The sequence below is a fragment of the Hyaena hyaena genome, unplaced genomic scaffold, assembly GCF_003009895.1.
Source record: "Hyaena hyaena isolate Hyena2069 unplaced genomic scaffold, ASM300989v1 scaffold_1074, whole genome shotgun sequence".
Classification (NCBI taxonomy): domain Eukaryota; kingdom Metazoa; phylum Chordata; class Mammalia; order Carnivora; family Hyaenidae; genus Hyaena; species Hyaena hyaena.
The window spans coordinates 225400-244755 of NW_024081711.1; the positions used below are offsets into that span (position 1 = coordinate 225400).

At 36.6% G+C, this 19356-nt stretch overlaps 1 protein-coding gene across 6 annotated transcripts in view; it reads right to left on the reverse strand.

The window, feature by feature from the left end:
- Positions 1-11106: 11106 nt before the first annotated feature.
- The window catches only part of LIMS1 (LIM zinc finger domain containing 1), a 161113-nt gene continuing 152863 nt past the window's right edge, over positions 11107-19356 (reverse strand). For 5 of the 6 annotated variants that reach the window (XM_039222204.1, XM_039222205.1, XM_039222206.1 and 2 more), the window contains 4 exons: positions 18588-18680; positions 17772-17820; positions 16394-16469; positions 11107-13835 (listed from right to left, as the gene is read on the reverse strand). In XM_039222204.1, the coding sequence (XP_039078135.1) occupies positions 13721-13835; positions 16394-16469; positions 17772-17820; positions 18588-18680 (333 nt within the window). In that variant the 3' untranslated portion in view covers positions 11107-13720. Of the gene's footprint in view, positions 13836-15855; positions 16205-16393; positions 16470-17771; positions 17821-18587; positions 18681-19356 lie in introns of those variants that run through there. The other variant, XM_039222207.1, reaches the window with a different exon arrangement.

The following is a 19356-nucleotide window of genomic DNA, read 5'->3' on the forward strand; positions in this document are numbered from 1 at the left end:
AGACTTTCACCATTAACTTGATGTTAGCTGTAGGTTTAGGTAGATGCTTTTATCAGGTTAAGGAAATTTCTTTCTATTCCTAGTTTGCTAACCATTTTTAAATTTTTTAAAATGTTTTATTTATTTCTGAGAGAGAGAGAGAGCGTGAGCAGGGGAGGGTCAGAGCGAGAGGGAGATGCAGAATCCGAAGCAGGCTCCAGGCTCTGAGCTGGCTGTCAGCACAGAGCCCGATGCAGGGCTCAAACCCATGAATTGTGAGATAATGACCTGAGCCAAAGTCGGATGCTCAACCGACTGAGCCACCCAGGCACTCCTGCTAACAATTTTTATCCATGAATGGACATTCTTTAAGCTGCTAATATAATTACATTGATTCATTTTAAAATATTAAATATTTTATTAAATATTAATATTAAAATATTTTAAAATATTCTCAAATACCAGGATAAACCCCACATGGTTGTGATGTGTTTTGCTTGTTAGTTTATTGTGGTAAAATATACATAACATAAAATTTACTATTTTAACCATTTTTAAACATACAATTCGGTGACATTAAGTACACTCACAATGTTGTGCAACCATCACCTCTATCCTTTTCCAAAAGTTTTTTTATTGCCCCAAACAGAAACTCTGTACCCATTAAACAATTACTTCCCATTCCCCCCATCCTCTGGTAAGCTCCATTCTACTTTATGTCTCTATGAGTTTGCCTACTTTAGGTACTTCTTGTATTTGGAACTATACAGTATTTGTCCTTTTATGTCTGGCTTATTTGGCTTAGCATAACGTTTTCAAGGTTCATTCATAGTATAGTATTTTTCAGAATTTTATGGCTTTCCATGGCTAAATATGTATTAACCTTTTGTACACTACTTGATTCAGTTTGCCAATTTTTGTTGAGGATTTTGCATCTAAATTGAGGGATATTGATATTTTCTAATTTCCTTTGAGATGTTCTCTTTAATTAATCAATTATTTAGAAGTCTGTTATTTAATTTCCAGTTGTTTAGAAATTTTCCTGTTTCTTTTGCTTTTTTTGATTCCTAGTCTACTTCCATCAAGGTTAGAGGACATGATTTGTGTGATTTCAATTCTTTTAAAATTGTTAAGGTTTGCTTTCTTTTTACTTTAATTTTATTTGTTTATTTATTTTGAGACAGAAAGAGCATATGTGGGGGACAGGCAGAAAGAGAGAGAATCCCAAGCAGGCTCTGCACTGTTAGCACATAACCCAGTGCAAGATTCAGTCTCACAAACCATGAGATCATGACCTGAGCCGAAATCAGCTGAGCCATGCAGATGCCCCAAGGTTTGCCTTCTTTTTTTATTTCCTTTCTTTTTTAATGATTATTTTATTTATTTTGAGAGAGAGAGAGAGAGAGAAAGAGAGAGAGAGAGAAAGAGCTTGAATGGAGAAGGGACAGAGACAGACACAGAGCCAAGCAGGCTCCAGGCTGCAAGCTGTCAATACAGAGCCCAACATGGGGCTTGAACCCACCAACCATGAGATCGTGACCTTGAGCCAAAGTCAGATGCTTAACCGACTGAGCCACCCAGGTGTCCCCCAAGTTTGGTTTCTGATCCAGAATATACTATCTTGGTGAATCATACATGTGCATTTGGAAAGAATGTTTATTCTCCTATTGAGTGTTCTACAAATGTCAATTAGATCCCATTGGTTATGGTCCTGTTCCATTCTGTTTCTTTACTGATTTTCTTTCTACTAGTTATATTGATTATTGAAAGAGGAGTATTGAAGTCCCAAACTATAATTTTGGATTTGTCTATTCCTTCCTTGAGTTCTCTCAGTTTTGGCTTCATGAATTTTGAACCTTTGGTGTTAGATGAAAATACATTTAGGATTATTGTGTCTTATTAGTGAATTGACACTTTTATCATTATGGAATAGCCTTCTTTATCCCTGATTATTTCTCTGAAATCTATTTTGTCTGATACTAATATGGCTACTCCATCTCTTCTGATTAATGTTTCAATGGTATTTCTTTTTCCATCTCTTTACTTTTAACCTACCTACATATCATTATATTTAAAGTTAGTTTCTTATTCAGCATATAGTTAGGTATTGTTTTATCCACTCTGACAATGTATATCTTTTAGTTGCTGTATTTAGTCCATTTATACCTAATATAATTGTTGATATGTTTGGATTTATGTCTACTGTTAAACCAAAAACATGGTTTCTGTTTGCTCCATTTTTTATTTCTCTGCTAACTCTTTTCTGCCTTCTTTTTGGTTATTTGAATATTTTGAATAGTTATATTCTCATTTTGTTTTAATTTATTTTTTGAATATATCTCTTTGCATAGTTGCTTTTAAGCTTTTTAAAGTTTATTTATTTATTTTGAGAGAGAGTGAGCAAGTGCTGTAGGGGCAGAGAAAGAGGAGAGAGAGAATCCTGAGCAGGCTCCATACTGCCAGTGCAAAGCCCTATTCTGGGCTTGAACTCATGAACTGTGAGATCATGACCTGAGCTGGAATCAAGAGTCAGATGCTTAGCCAACTGAGCCACCCTGGTGCCCCACATAATCGTTTTATAAATAGTGGCTTAGGGATTACAATATACTTAATTATTTATGGACTACTTAATATGAATACTTTATCATTTCAAGTAGACTATAGAAACCTAATGACCATACGGGGTGCCTGGGTGGCTTAGTCGGTTAAGCCTACAACTTTCGCTTAGGTCATCATCTCGCGGTTCGTGGGTTCGAGCCCCGCGTTGGGCTCTGTGCTGACTGCCAGCTCAGAGCCTGGAAGCCTGTTTCAGAGTCTGTGACTCCCTCTCTCTCTGACCCTCCCCTGCTCACGCTGTCTCTCTCTCTCTCCTAGAAATAAATAAAAAAACATTAAAAAAAAAAAGAAACCTAATGACCGTATAGATATCTTTACCTTCCTCTCCATATGTTATATATGTCTCAAAGTACATTTATATGCATTATAAACTGCACTGAATAATCTTAAAATTTTTCTTGCAGTTTTCAAATATATTTTAAAGAACAATAAAGGTAGATTCATTAGACAGAGATCACCAAGGGAATAAAATACTATAAAAAAATTAGATCCAAAAGACATCTACAGAAAACTCCCCCCAACACAGCAGAATGCATGTTGCTCTCAAGTATAAACAGAACATTCTCCAGCATAGATGATATGGGAATAAGACAAAACTCAAGACATTTAATAAAAAACTGAAATCATACAAAAGATGTTTTCCCACAACAATGGAATTAGGGCAGAAATCAATTACAGAAAGAAATCTTAGAAGTTGATAAATATGTGCATATTAAACAACATACTTCTAAATAATCAGTGAGTCTAAAAAGATATCACAAGGGAAATTAGAAAATACCTTGAGATGAATGAAAATGAAGATACAACATATCAAAACTCATTGGAGGAAGTTAAAGTGGTACTTAGAAGAAAATTTATAGCAAAAAAAGTCCTATATTTAAAAAGAAGAATTATCTCAAATGAATAACCTAAGCCTGTGCCTTAAGACATAGAAAAAGAAGAGAAAACTAAACATAAAACAAGCAGAAGGAAGAAAATAACAAATATTAGAGCTGAAGTTGGTGAAATTCAGACTAAAAAAAATAATAGAGAAAACTAAACAAAAAATCCAATTAAAAAATGGACATAAAACATATATTTCTCCAAAGATAATATACACATGGCCAAAAATTATATAAATAGGTATTGAATATCACTAATCATTACAGAAATGAAAATCAAAATCACAATAAGATCATTTTATACCCATTAGAATGGCTACTATGTAACAAAAACAGGAAATGACAAGTGTTGGCAAGATATGCAGCAATTGGAATCCCTGTGCACTGTTGGAGGGAGTGTACAATAGTGCAGCCTCTATGGAAAACGGTATAATGGTTTCTCAAAAAATTAGCAATAGAATTACCATATGATCCAGCAATCCCATTTGTGTGTGTATACATAAAAGCAGTGAAAGGAGGATCTTGAATTGATACTTGCACACCAATCTTCCTAAAAGTTTTATTCACAATAGCCAAGAGGTATAAGCAGTCCATATGTCCACTGACAGATTAATGGATGAACAAAATGCTATTATTTATACAATGGAACTTTATTCAACCCTAAAAAGAGAGGAAATCCTGTCACATGCTATACCATGAATGAAGTTTGAGGACAATGTGCTAAAGAAAATAAGCCAGTCACCAAAAGGCAAATACTGTATGATTCCACCTGTACGAGGTACGTAAAGTAGGCACAAAGAAACAGAAAGTTGGGTGGTGGTCGCCAGGGGAGGGTGGGGGAGGAAATGGAGAGCTGTTTAATGTGTGAATGTGAATTTCAGTTTTGCAAAATGAAAAAGTTCTGGAGATCTGTTTAACAACAGTGCAAATATAATTAACACTACTGAACTGTACAGTAAATTTTAAGATGGTAAATTTTATGTAATGTATTTTTTACAATTAAATTTTTTAAATTTTCTTTTTTTTAATGTTTTATTTATTTCTAGGAGAGAGAGAGAGACAACGTGAGCAGGGGAGGGTCAGAGAGAGAGGGAGTGACAGACTCTGAAACAGGCTCCAGGCTCTGAGCTGACAGTCAGCACAGAGCCCGACGCGGGGCTGGAACCCACAAACCGCGAGATCATGACCTAAGCGAAAGTCGGACGCTTAACCGACTAAGCCACCCAGGAGCCCCAAAATTTTCTTAAAAATAGTAGAGAAAAATCAACAAAGTCAAAAGTTAGTTTTTGAAAAGATTTTTTTAAATGACAGAATTTTAGGGGCGCCTGGGTGGCTCAGTCGGTGAAGCGGCCGACTTCGGCTCAGGTCATGATCTCACGGTTCGTGGGTTCGAGCCCCGCGTTGGGCCCTGTGCTGATGGCTCAGAGCCTGGAGCCTGCTTCAGATTCTGTGTCTCCCTCTCTTTCTGACCCTTCCCTGCTCATGCTGCCTCTCTCTCTCTCTCTCAGAAATAAACATTAAAACAATATTTTTAATGACAAAATTTCAGTTAGATTGACCAAAAAAAATTGACTCACATTACTAAAATTGGGAATGAAAGATGGGATATTAATACTGACTTACAGAAATAAAAAGGATTGGGGCACCTGGGTGGCTCAGTCGTTTAAGGGTCCAACCCTTGGTTTCAGCTCAGGTCATGATCTCATGGTTCATGAATTCAAGCCCTGCACTGGGCTCTGTGCTGGCAGCGGGGAGCCTGCTTGGGATCTCTATGCCTGTCTCCCTACCCCTCCTCCGCTTATGCTCTTTCTCAAAAATAAATAAACTTTAAAAAGAGTTCAAAAAATTTTTTAAAAAGGAGAAGGATTATAAAGGAATACTATGAACAAGTGTATGTTTGTAAATTAGATAACTTAGTTGAGTAGACAAATTCATAAAAAGTACCAAAACAATTCAGGAAGAAATAGAAAATGTGAACAGACCTATAGTAAGAGATTGAGTTGGTGATTCAAAAACACTCAACAGTGAAAAGCCCAGGATCTAGTCACTTCCCTGGTTCTACTGAACTTTTTCTTTTTTAATGTTTATTTATTTTTGAGAGAGAGAGAGTGTGTGAGCAAGGGAGGGGCAGAGAGAGAGAGAGGGACAGAGGATCCCAAGGAGGCTCTGTGTTGACAGCAGTGAGCCTGATGTGGGGCCTGAACTCATGAACCATGAGACCACAACAGGAGCTGAAGTTAGAGGCTTAACCAAGTGAGCCACTCAGGTACCCCTTTATTAAACTTCTAAAGAAGAGTAGACGCTTATCCTTCTTTTTGTTTAATGTTTTTATTTACTTTTGAGAGAGAGAGCACAGCAGAGGAGGGGCAGAAGAGAGAGGGAGACACAAAATCTGAAGCAGCCTCCAGACTCTGAGCTGTCAGCACAGAGCCCGATGCAGGGCTTGAATTCACAAACTGTAAGATCATGACCTAAACTGAAGTCGGCCACTCAACCAACTGAGCTACCCAGGCACCCCAGATGCTGATCCTTCTTACTTTAAAATTTTTTTTAATGTTTTTATTTATTTTTGAGAGAGACAGAGCATGAGTGGGGGAAGAACACAGAGAGAGGAAGACAACAGAATCTGAAGCTGGCTCCAGGCTCTGAGCTGTCAGCACAGAGCCCGATGAGTGGCTTGAACTCGTGGACCTTGAGGTCATGACCTGAGCTGAAGTTGGACGCTTAACTGACTGAACCATCCAGGCGCCCCTTCTTAATTTTTAAAAAATATTTATTTATTTTTGAGAGAGACAGAGAGAGCACAAGTGGGGGAGGAGCAGAGAGAGATGGAGGCACAGAATCTGAAGCAGGCTTCAGGCTCCGAGCTGTCCACACAGAGTCTGATGCCAGGCTGGAACTCCCAAACTGTGAGATCATGACCTGAGCCGAAGTTGGACACTTAACTGACTGAGCCGCCCAGGTCCTCCAATTTAGAATAGAATCAAAAAGAATAAAATACTTCTGAATAAATTTAACCAAAGAAGTGTAAGATTTGTAGACTTAAAGCACACATTTTTTAAAGGAATTAAAGAAGACCCAAATAAATGGAAAGATATCCCATGTTCATGAATTGGATGAAAATGTGTCCACACAAAAGCTTACATACGAATGTTTATAGCAGCATTCTCAAAACAGCCAAAGGAGGAAACAACTCCAATGTTCATCAACTGTAAATTTATAAACAAAATGTGGTATTCCCCCATAATAGAATATTATCTGAAGGCACCTGACTGGCTCAGTCAGTGTAATTTTAGATTTAAGAGCATGTGACTTTTGATCTCAGAGTCATGAGTTCAAGCCCCATATTGGGTTTGGAATCTAATTAAAAAACATTATCTGGCAAACAAAGAATGAAGTACTGATGAATCTTGTGGATGAACCTTGACAAAATTATACTAAGTGAAAGAAGCTAGTCAAAAGACAACATATTGTATAATTCCATTTATGTGAAATGTCCAGAGTATGCAAATTCACAAAGACAGAAAGTTGGCTAGTGGTTGCTAAGGGATGAGAGTGGGTATTGGGAGTGACTGCTAACATGCATAGGGTCTCTTTTTGGGGTGATCGAATTGTTCTATAATTAAATCATAGGATGGCTCACCAACATTGTGAATATACTAAAAAGAAAAAATTCATTGAATTGAATTAAATTAAATCCTCTGGAGAGTGTGGGTATTCTTGTTAAGGCAGACAATCTAGCTGGTTAGGTTCAAATCACAAATTCCAACTCGCCTTCTGTGGTCTGTGGTTCCAAAGTCAGTTCAGTTTCCAGAGTGCTGACAGGGCTATTCAAGTTCTATCCCACTTGTGTGCCACCTAGTGGCCAGCAGAGGACTGTGGGTGGTGGTCTGTCAGTACAGCTTAATTCTTTTTTTTTTTAATAGTTTATTGTCAAGTTGGTTTCCATATAACACCCAGTGCTCATCCCCACAAGTGCCCTCCTCCATGTCCATCTCCCCCCTCCCCCCCACCCCATCAGCCCTCAGTTTGTTCTCAGCATTCGAGAGTCTCTCATGGTTTGCCTCCCTCCCTCTCCACCACTATCCCCCCCCCCCCACCCCCGTTTCTTCTCCCTTTAATTCTTTGGTATGTGGAGCAGGACCAGGTCTGTGCTGGGGGCGCTCCAAGCCCTGGAGTTTATAAACAGGTTTGTGGGATTACTTCCCTGAGCAGCTCTCTCTGGACAATTTCCCTGTTACTTTTGTTTCCTGCAGCTTCTAGTTTTTAGTCTTCTGATCAGAAAACAGGCTTTACCTACGCAGCTCTGCCAGGCACTTTGCATTTCTGGCCAAGCAGCAGGAGGACGGAGTTCAAATAAAAGCAACACTGTTTTTTACCTTCTTCATTTCAACCTGTTGGGACTTCAGCTCTGCCAGCTGGAGAACTTTCTCTCCTTCTTCTCCGGGGACCCAACTAAATGAGAATTCTTACAGACTCTTTCACAGGCCATTCTCTTTGCCTGGAAAGCCCCTTTCCCTCTTCTCCTTCTGGAAAGCTCTGCAGTGTCTTTCAAACCCCAGTTCAGCCATCACCACCTTTGGGAAATTTTTCTAGACTCCCTAGAATTAAACCATTTTCTCCTCTGAGCAATCTCTGTATCCTATTCTTATTTCTAATGTCTTATTTCTAATGTCTTATTTCTTAATTTCTAATTAAATTTCTAATTTCTTACCGCACTATGTTCTGAGACATTTTTTAATGGCCCCTGGTACACTGTGAGCTTTTTAAGGCCTGGACATCTATTGCGGTTTCACTCTCTTCCAGTGCAGTGGCTGGCAAAAGTGTACACTCAATAAATGTTTCTTGAATTTGTTTACTTTTAGTTTACCCTCTCCCCACTTCTATTTGGCATCATTTTATCTGGTATGGGAAATTCATTAAGCTCAGAATTGTGCATAGGGGTGCCTGGGTGGCTCAGTAGGTTAAGCTTATGACTTCGGTTCAGTTCATGATCTCAGGGGTTGTGGGTTTGAGCCCTATGTCAGGCTCTGTGCTGAAAGCTGAGAGCCTGGAGCCTGCTTCGGATTCTGTGTGTGTGTCTCTCTCTCTGCCTCTCCCCTGCTCGTGATCTCTCTGTCTCTCAAAAATAAAAATAATAAAAACATTTTTTTAATTAAAGAAAAATGGGGGGATGCCTGGGTTACTCAATCGGTTTAATGACCAACTCTTGGTTTCGGTTCAGGTCATGATCTCACAGTTTGTGAGCATGAATCCCACATCAGGCTCTATAGTTGGCAGCACGGAGACTGCTTGTGATTCTCTCTCTCTCCCCCTCTCGCTCTGTCCCTCCCCCTCTGGCTGTCTCTGTCTCTCTCAAAATAAACAAATAAACTTTAAAGAATTAAAAAAAAAAGAATTGTGCATAAACCAAGCAGATGACAAGCAAGGGCCTAAGGGATTTTTCTGGGCAATGAACATTGGTGCATAGACTTTATATACCTTTGGTGTTTTTAAAGCTTTTGTTTCCTACTTTTTGCCTGTATTCTGGCAGTAGTTGCCAGAAAGCTGGGTTCCAAATAGTTTAGGACTCATCACTGTACACAAAATTAAAAGGCCTTAGCTGTCCTCTGAAGGAATTTACAACTCGAAAGAGGGATATAGCCATGTCAAGTTTTCAAAAGTAGAGAATAACATTCAAGCATGATACCTCCTTATTAAATGTGGGGTTTAGAGGGCTTATTAATTGGAAAGCAGTATGAACAATTTTCAAAATGTTGATACGTTGACCCCAATAAACCCTCTTACAGGGTTTAACATGATGTTAAAGATAATATCCTTTTAGTAAGCTACTGCTTTCATGCTTGTCTCTAATATTTTGGGGATTGAGATCTTCTTTTTGGGCTCTGCATCCTTGATAAGACAGTGGTGCCACTATAGGAAATGGGGAAATGGAGACTCTAGGAAATGAAAGTGAACCAGGATGCCCACCCTCCTCTCCTGCCTGGTCAAGTGGTATTCCCCTCTGAAGATCCACTCCTCTAGAAGTCTTCCCTCCCCTGCTGTAGGGGCTGCTGCTGCTGCTGTGACCTGGCAAAGCCCTGAGCTGACCTTCACAACACTTCCCATGTGGTGGTGTAATTGCTCATCTTTCCTAACTGGGCGAGAGGAAGCCAAAGCTCTAACTGGCCCAGGGCAGGAGACTCACATCACAGAGCTCCTGGAATCTCTATGTTCAAAGATGACTAAGGGCCATGGAGGGAGGGTGCAGTTGAAGAGGAACGCCCTCGATAGCACCATACATAGTGCCTTGGGGCTTGCAAAGTGATGTATTAAGATCTCTATCTCCTTTGTTAAGAAGTGAAAAATACCAGAATTATGGTAAGTGGCAAGAAGTCTCCACCCCCATTTTATATGATACCAAGATCTGGCTTATACACAGTAACTAGATCATTTTCTTTTAGTCATACACGAGTGTATTTTATGGTTAGAACTACTTTAATTTTCTCTCTCACATACACAAACACACACACATATATATACATCTCGTCCCCCACCCCCACCCTCCAAGTAACAGAGTAGAAACATGTAGAAGTTTGGAATCACAGGAATGCCTGGGTTCAAGTTCTGGATATGCCACTTTTAACTTATGCAATCCCCCAGGATCTACTTAACATCACTATGCAACTCCTCTGCTATGAAGTGGAAAGAGTTTTAAGTAACTCATATAATTCTAAGGATTAAATAAGATAGTATTTGTGGAAACTGCCTTGTGATCTTTATATAGAGAATGCTTAATTTTATATTCTTACATGGATGTAGATACAGGACTACTTAAATTGTGTTCCAAAAAAACTACCTTACAGTACACATTTAAAAATGGCTTTAAGTGAACTTTTTAAAAATTGATATAACTGACATATAACATATTAATATCAGATGTACATGACTCAATATCTACATTTGTGAAATGATCACAGGAAGTCTAGTTATTCATTACCATACACAATTATACAATTTTTTATTCTCATTAGAACTTTTAAGATATGATCTTGGCAACTTTCAAATATACAGTACTGTGTTATTAACTACAGTCACCTTGCTGTATGCGACATCTCCATTTTATTTTATAATGAAGTTTGTACCTACTGACTGCTTTTACCCATTTTTCCCACTCTGACACCTCACTTCTGGCAACTGCCAATCTGTTCTCTGTGTTCTTGAATTTTATTTTTAAGATTCCATATGTTCATGAGTTTATATGGTATTTGTCTTTCTCTGACTTATTTCACTTAGTATAATGCCCTCAAGTCCCATCCATGTTGTTGCAAAGGGCAAGATTTCCTTCTTTTTTGTGGCTGAATAATATTCCATTGTATACATCTACCACAATTTTTTTATCCATTCATCTGTGGATGGACACTGAGGTTGTTTCCAAAAGTTTTCTTGTTAGCAATTTTTTTTAAAGTAATCTCTACACCCAATGTGGGGCTCAAACTGACAACCCCAAGATCAGGAGTTGCATGTGCCACTGGCTAAGCCAGCCAGGGACCACCCCCCACACCAGCCCAGCCGTTTTCTTAAGCATTAGTCCTATCTTCTCATAGTTCTAGGTCTCAATGTCATTCAAATGAAACAATGTGCAATAGGATTACTCTTAATAATTATGAACTTTTATTAAGCACCAAGAGTATACTGCAATGGTTGCTATATAAAAACATAATTAACAATATAGTGTCCCTGCCATCGAGCTTACAATCTAAAATGAAATACAAAAAGAATGCTGTAAGCCTACTTCAAAATTTCCTTAACTTAGAAATGGCTATTTTGGCAAGTAAGTGAGGCAAAATGACCTATCATTTTAGGTAAAATGTTAATAAGGCTTTGAACATGATCCAAAGAATGTCTTACTTGTACCCAGACATTTCCCCTAATTATGTTAGGATTGGTAAGAAAAAGAGCACTTAGAAATTGGATAAGAACAATGAATTATTTCAAAGTGCCTTGTAGGACTTTAAACAGAGAAATGCTTACTAGCCTAAGTTTTTCCGCAGCCAAGGAAAACTCCATGAAAAATAATATGAACTGAGCCAAGTCTTCTATTCTACTTGCAACTTTTCGACTTCCTCCTCCTTTCCCACAGGTAAGGGCTCCAGTGATGCCCCTATCAAGGAAGGAAGTGCTGTATCTAGACAAAATACCCTAAAATATTAGGGTGTTAGAACTGCCAGGAAATATCAATTCCTATTTTAAAAGAGTGAGCAAAGACAGTAATGGGACACCTGGCTGCAGGAGAGGCCTGGCTGTGTAAGGTATGTAAACAAAGAAGCTGAGCTGAGTTCATGCATCTTCAAAATGATTAAGACTATGGGTAAATGCTTGCTCTTTCTTTCTGTTCCTTATTTCTGCTGTAGGGATATTTGAGAATTTAGCATCAAGACCCCAAACTGCCAAAGCCTGTACTATGTGGCCTATATCCACAGTATAATATCTAATACTTTCAAGGTTTTCCTTGCTGGTCACATATTAGCTGATGAAGGCACACAGAAGGGATTTTGTTTCTTACTGTCTCATGCAAAGACTGTTTTAAACTTCTGAGGACTTACAGTCTTAAACTATATATTGTTTATTGTCAATCACTGATAATTCTTTGAACTCTAAAAGAACACTAAAAAATAACAGATTATAAGTTATCTGAAAACCAAGACAGAATTTACTCTTGTAAAGTGCATGCACAAACTTTTAAAAAATACATGCATACAAATATTTTAATGGCTGAGTGAGTAGCATCCTGAGTTTTTTTTAATGGCAAACAGTATTTCAGCAATTTTTTGAAAACCCAATAGTTTCTCCTTAGAAGTCTATCTTGGGAACTTTCTTTTAAATGAAAAATAGCAGCAGCAACATTTAAAACCTGTTCACAAAATTTGCATTGCAAACAAGTTTGTCAAGAAAGAATGGTTGAGAACCTTCAGGATAAACTTTTTGAAAACATTTTATAAAGTAGAATGATTCACTACTTTTGATCTAAAATTGACATTCAAACATCCTACTTCCAATTTAAAAGTGTTGTTTTTACCTCCTACTTAAATAAAATCCAATTATGAGATTTGAAATGAAAAACCTGAAACACATATCAATATCATTCTTTTAATAAGATGACAAAAATTAATTTCAATGTGTTTCCCAAAAAAAGGAGAGAAAAAATATCATCTTAGCCGTGGCAAATGAATTTGGGTTTACAAATCTCAGTCAATGCACTTATTTTTAGTATTGCATGAAACAGCTAGAATTCCTGAATTAAGTATGTTTGTAAGGCAAGGCAAGTTTGATTATGTATGAAGCACAGATATTAGCATGGTTATAAAGGCAATAAGACCAATACATATACATTCACTTGTTTTTAAGTGATACACTCTAAGCTACATAAAATTTAATTTCGTGTCCTATTCTAAGACTACATCTTTGACCTTAAGCTTAGAAGCATAATTGCTGTAATACATTAAAAAATACTTCATTTTTTCAATTTTGTAAAGTATACTGAATTTTCAAATGTCTAGTATAAATTTTTTTGCACAAAATTTAAAAAGGCATACTATTAGCTAGTTATAACTACTATGTTAAGTAACTGTATGAAGGAAGAGGTTCATAAGGAGAACAAAATATAAAACTAAGCATAAAAATTATTGCATTTAACAAAAAATAATGAAATCAAGTAGTTTTGAATGCAAATGTTTCTTGTCTTAGTAATGTGTATATTCATTTTATAACTACTAGTTTGATAAACATACTAAGATTGTACAATATTTGTGTTTCTTGGTTGGTTATTTTCCTTCCTTATATCCTTCCCAACAGCAGTTTGAATTTATTTTCTTTCAAAACAAAGTAATGTTTCTATGTTTTATCTCAGTCATGTGAAAGCTGACTCCCTACTTTCATTTTTTAAAGTTAAATTAATTTTTTGGACCTTGATTAAAATGTAACATTTAACCATGTGTTTTTTGCTGTTAAGTACAGTTTACATTTCAACAAAGTGGTAGGGTACTTAACAAAAGCATCTTGATTTCATCTGTGTATTAAATATGATTATACAAGGTTTTTTTTCTTTTTTAATGAAAAAAGGAGATGAAGAAAACCATTCATATAGACCCTCTTCACTCTCAATTATTTTGAGACACAGCTTTAAATACGGGTGAATCAAGTCAAGTAATGTTGGTAATCTCTTTTCTTTGCATAGAAGAGGAAAAAAAGCAAAAGAAAGGAAGTTATTTCCTTCCTAAGGTCTCTGATAGTTTCTTAAGTCTTTTCTTCAGCTCCAACGGAAATTTCTCATAGCACTTCTTACAGACTGGCTTCATGTCGAACTCCACAAATTTATTCCTAAAGACAGTAACAATAACAAAAGAAATCAGTAAAAAGGTATTTAATACAGATATATAAATGTGAGGTAATTTTACTGATGTAAATGAAGATACAATATGGTGACATTAATATTTCATAGCAAAAAACTATAATTCTAATCTTAGTTCTTGTCATTGTGGAGATGTAAAAAAATTACAATACCACTAGGAAGAAATTGATCTTACACATCTCTCTGTCTAATACAGAACATATATTACATTTTAGTCCATGCTATGTGTACAGGAAATCTAATGTCAATATAATTTAGGTAAGTAAAGTGAATCACATATTAAAGTACCAAAGGAATATTTTATTTTTTTAAAAAAAATTTTAATGTTTATTCGTTTTTGAGAGACAGAGAGTAAGTGGGGGAGGGAGGAGAGAGAGGGAGGCACAGAATGCGAAGCAGACTCCAGGTTCTGAGCTGTCAGCACAGAGCCCAATGTGGGGTTCGAACTCACGGACAGCGAGATCATGACCTGAGCCGAAGCCAGATGCTTAACCAACTGAGCCACCCAGGCGCCCCAAGAATACTTTAAAGAACAGTTATTAAAAGCCAAGAGTTATATTTCTGTAATTTGAATGACTCTCTCTTTGTTGAAGGCGATATCATCATACTTAATATTTTAAACTAGGGAGCTATGAGGTTTTGTCTTTCCTTGCATAAAATGATTTGCCTCCTAACTCCAACAACAACAAAAAATTGTCTTCAAAAAAATCTGAAATAATAATGGTTTTTTGGTTGGTTATCTGACAGAAAAGTTGCCTGTGGTTCATTTTGTGAATGGTTAGCTGTGTGGAGAACTCAATGTTTTAAAAGCTAGGGCAATACACATTATCAGTTTATTTGTAAAACAGTTCTGGAGAGCACAGGTTTCTTGACAGCCTCCTAAGTATCTGTCATGCATTTCTACTTGTTAATTACATATTACTCATTATTGTTGGAATAGAGGGTCCTAAACTGTGAACTGAGTATATGCACAACCTTACAACTTGTGCATTTTCATAACTTGTATTTAGGCAGCATTTCTGGAACAAATCTAGTGGTACATTGTTATCTATGACAAATGATGAAATCAGGTGATATACTTTTAAAGAATACAGTTAATAACAAAATTAATTCCTAATCATATATTTAAAGTGAAAAATCTTTTATTTTAGAGCATCACATGGAAATTATTCCCTATCTATTTTTCACAGAGATCTTGATGATGATAGAAGTTCAAATGATGTAACTTTTCCATTGACAGTTTGATTTAAATAGTACTACTGAGTTACAATATTCTCCAAAAGACTTCTTAGACCAAAAGCTATTAAAATTTCCATTTTTTAAATGAGGGAAATAAATTATCATTACTTTCAGAGATACCGCTAAGCAAAACCTCAATTGTTTTCATTTTATATTTGAATTTTAATTCCTCTTTATAGAAGGAAACATCAAAACTAGAACAATAAAAAAACTTTTCTTGGAGTGTAGAACACAGTGATAACCATGAAGAAGAAAAAGGACAATCATGCTAGTAATTCAACAGAATTTCAAAGTCTGAAATATTTCCCATAAAAATCAGGAATAAAGTAAGTTTTGAAAACATCAAGAATATGAACTCATAAACAGTAGCATATGGGTGCTCTACGAAAGCAGATACATCCACCAAAGACAGTAGAGATCTTATTATATATAGTATATGGTCTCTGCTTAGATATGAAACATGCTGAAAGGATTTAACTTAATTCAGAGCTTAGAACATGTGACACTTGAGAATTATCAATTAAATCCGTTTAGGCAAAGAAACCAAAAACAAGGATTTTAAAAGCTGCAATTATCAGAGAAAAATACTTTAAAACTTTTCCCAATATCTACTAGAGACTGGAATTCTTCCCTTTTAATCTACTTTAAAAAAAAAATCTATACTAGATTGTGATTTAAACAAAGAGATGAAGGAGTCTACAGATTAAGGAAAATAACTGAAGTAAAGTAGGTATGAAGTGGGGACTTATTAATGCAAGCTTTATAATCTTAGTAATTACTCAAAAGGCCCAGCTCTACAGAGGACAACTACTTGTATTTCAATCTCTGGCAGTTACAAACACATGCCAAAAGGAAACAAAAAGGCAAGAGACAAAAACAGAACAAAAGATATTCTAAAGGACTAACCAAAGAAGAAAGCAGGGAAAATGATGACAGAAGGGACAGAAAAGTTTACAAACAGACTGGCTTTTTCTTTTTCTGCTTGTCCTTATCCTTTGCTTCTCTCTCCCGTTTGGCAAGTCGCCTCTTAAATTCTTCTGGCATTTTTTCATAACAATGTTTGCAGACTGGTTTGAGATCAATTTCAACAAATTTATCCCTTTGAGCAGGACAAAGAAGGAACAGAAGAAACAACATAAAACAATTAAAGGAAGAACCTTTACGTTCAGAGGTCTACACAGAAAGAATAAGGAATCAAATAATTATTTTTAAGAGTACTATATTTTTAAAAATGTTACCCCAAAGTTTTTGGTCTTAGGATTAACACAGGAGTAAACTGTAGACTTACTTGAGTGTTAATTTAGTGTTGCAGGTAGAACAGGCAAAGCAGTTCACACACCAAGCCTTATTCAGAGCAGAGACCACTGGAGAAAGAGTAAAGACACGTGGTCACACATCTTGGCGTGGAAAGTGGCAGAGCTGACACCTTCAACTCAAACAGAGCTAAGGTTGCCACCACGGCACTTGGAAGAGGTTCTTGAGAATTTCTTTTGCAAAGGAATCACAGTGCCAATAATTACTGGTTTACTGAATCAATCCAAATAATTAATTAAAGGCCATTTTTCACATTATTAAAAAAAACTGAACACTTATGTCTTCCGTGACTGTAGGGTTCATCTTAAGGAAGATTACCGTTACCATTTCCATCTTTATTTATAGTTAAAACTTTTCTCCCTTCCTTTAGACTATCCTGTGAGGCACATAAATAGTATGTCCCATGCCTTCCCGCCAAAGCTTGCCCTCACGCTCCGTGCACAACGCAGTGTCTATTTAGCATGCATTATGTCACTCAGATGAGCCTTTTTTGGCACAAGGCCTGCCTACCAGCATAGTTGCCACCATCATTGGTCCAACAAGGAAATATGGACTAGATAAGTAATTAAAAAACAATCCAGACGTTAACTTATTTGCCTGTCTTCCAAAGGTGACAAAAAGGAGAGCGTCCTTTGACAGCTTCTTTCACCTGACCACTATCTCATGTAGGAGGGAGCTAAGTTTTATTTTCTTTGGCACTAAAGATTGCTCTCCTGAACTAATCCTTTTGCAAACCACATCATGGGCAGTGTTTCACAAAGTATTTCCCAGGTTGGGTTTTCTGACAAAACCCATGAAGCATGCTGAAAACAGGAATGTTTAAAACTTTGCCAGGAAGTTTCTGGCAGAATTGTGCTAGCAGCTATTAGCAAACACAGCTGCTTCCTTTCTGACCCAGTTAATCAGCCCTGCCTAATTACAACACAAGGCTGGTAAGTCCTAGAAACATCTATAGAAAACTGCCAGGTTTTAGCGTCTGCAGGGTTAAAGTGCTGTTGCTAACTACCAAGGTAGAATAAGCCGTTCCTATTAAACACTGCTCTATAGCTTCCAAGTTCTATAAATCCAGGATGGAAATAGAAACAGATCTCAAGGTTGGCCAGGAACAGTTCTCACAATACCTACTGTAATGTGCCTGAGGCACTGCCCTAAAGTATTATCATGAAGGAGAAACAAACCCAACTTGGACAATATTATCATCTCTACTATGGATTACTTGAGAAATATGCCAAACAAAGAGAAAAAGTAACTGATAATGGTCAAATGCCAAATAGTAACCAATCTCAACTTTCACATTATCCAATTGTTTTTGTGTCAAAATGATGACATATAAAATCCCTACAGATACTTACCATCACCTTCTATAACACGGTTGCAGTGGAAACAAACATCACCAAATAGCTGAAAATGAAAAACAAAAGTGGTAAAAATTCAAGATATGTTAGAACTAAGGTTTAGAATACCAAACATTTAATACATTTTCAGTTCTTTCTACCACTTAAAAACAAACAGCTGGCTACCTAGATCCAGAATTTACCATTACTAGAGAAAATGAATAAAGTTCATTGACTAGTTTTTACCTTTTACAATGAAGATAATTTACTTTTCATCACTATCAATACCCAAAAAAAGGCTTTGGAAATGTTCCAGATTTAAGGAAATGACAACCCTAGATTGGCTCCAGTACTGGAGTGGAAAAAAATGATTCAACGATATTATGGGTTTAAGTGACAAAACTAGAATAAATACAATAAAGTATTATATCAATACTGATTACGATTATGCGAGAGCACGCCATATTCTTGGAAAATATAAAATTGAAGTATTTAGGGGTAAAGGGCCATGGTGAACTTATGAAATACTTCAGAAAAAAAAATGTGTGTGTATGAATACATACATTTGTATATGAAGATCCGTGTGTTAATATATTAAGTGTGTGCTTTTACAGAGAATGAGCACATGCAAATGATGAAGTAAAAGGTACATAGGTATTCTTCATATATTTATTTTACAACCTTTATACTGACTTTGAAATTATTTCCCAAATAAAACATTAAAAAGTGATTTCTATAGTCCAATGTACATTTTCCAAGAGACTTCCTTGTAGCTAAAATATTAAGGTCAAATTTGTGTAAGTATATCTAATATCCAATGAGTATGATCAATACCTGGTTATAGTGGGTTTCACAATATGCCAGGCCTTTCCTTTCATAATGTCGATGTCCAAGAAATGGCTTTTCACACTTGGCACAAACAAAATGCTGAAAAAAATTGCTAGAGGTCATTTTTGAACTGCCGTATTTTATTTATTTAATAAAGTAAAATCCAAAGTTAAACTATCCTCAGAGAAGACACATGAAAGTTTGAGGTAGTTATTTCATTTGGCCAGGGGTAACCCTGTGACACTTTCAGTCTTAATTCAGGTGTCTTGAGTTTTTAACAGGTTACTTTAAGATATATAGCCTTTTATTTATTTATTTATTTATTTATTTTTAAATAAATATTTATTCTTTTTGAGAAAGAGACATAGAGAGCAAGCAGGGGAGGGGCAGAGAGAGAGGGAGACACAGAATCGGAAGCAGGCTCTAGCCTCTGAGCTGTCAGCACAGAGCCCGACGCGGGGCTCAAACTCTCCAACTGTGAGATCATGACCTGAGCTGATGTCGGACGCTTAACCGACTGAGCCACCCAGGCACCCCTGTTTTGCAGATCTTAAAAGCTGGAGGCTGAAGTTGGGACTACTAAAATAACACACATCAAAGCGCTGAGTCAAATCTCACCCAGGCGCTCTAAGATATATAGCCTTTTAAAACAACACAGAATGAGAAAAGAGGTCAACATGTTAATATCATCTATAAGAGAGGGGCTGCTGCTAGATATGGTCCATGAGCCTTCCTGCTTCAAGAAGGATTTAAGAACAAAAAAACACACCCTGTA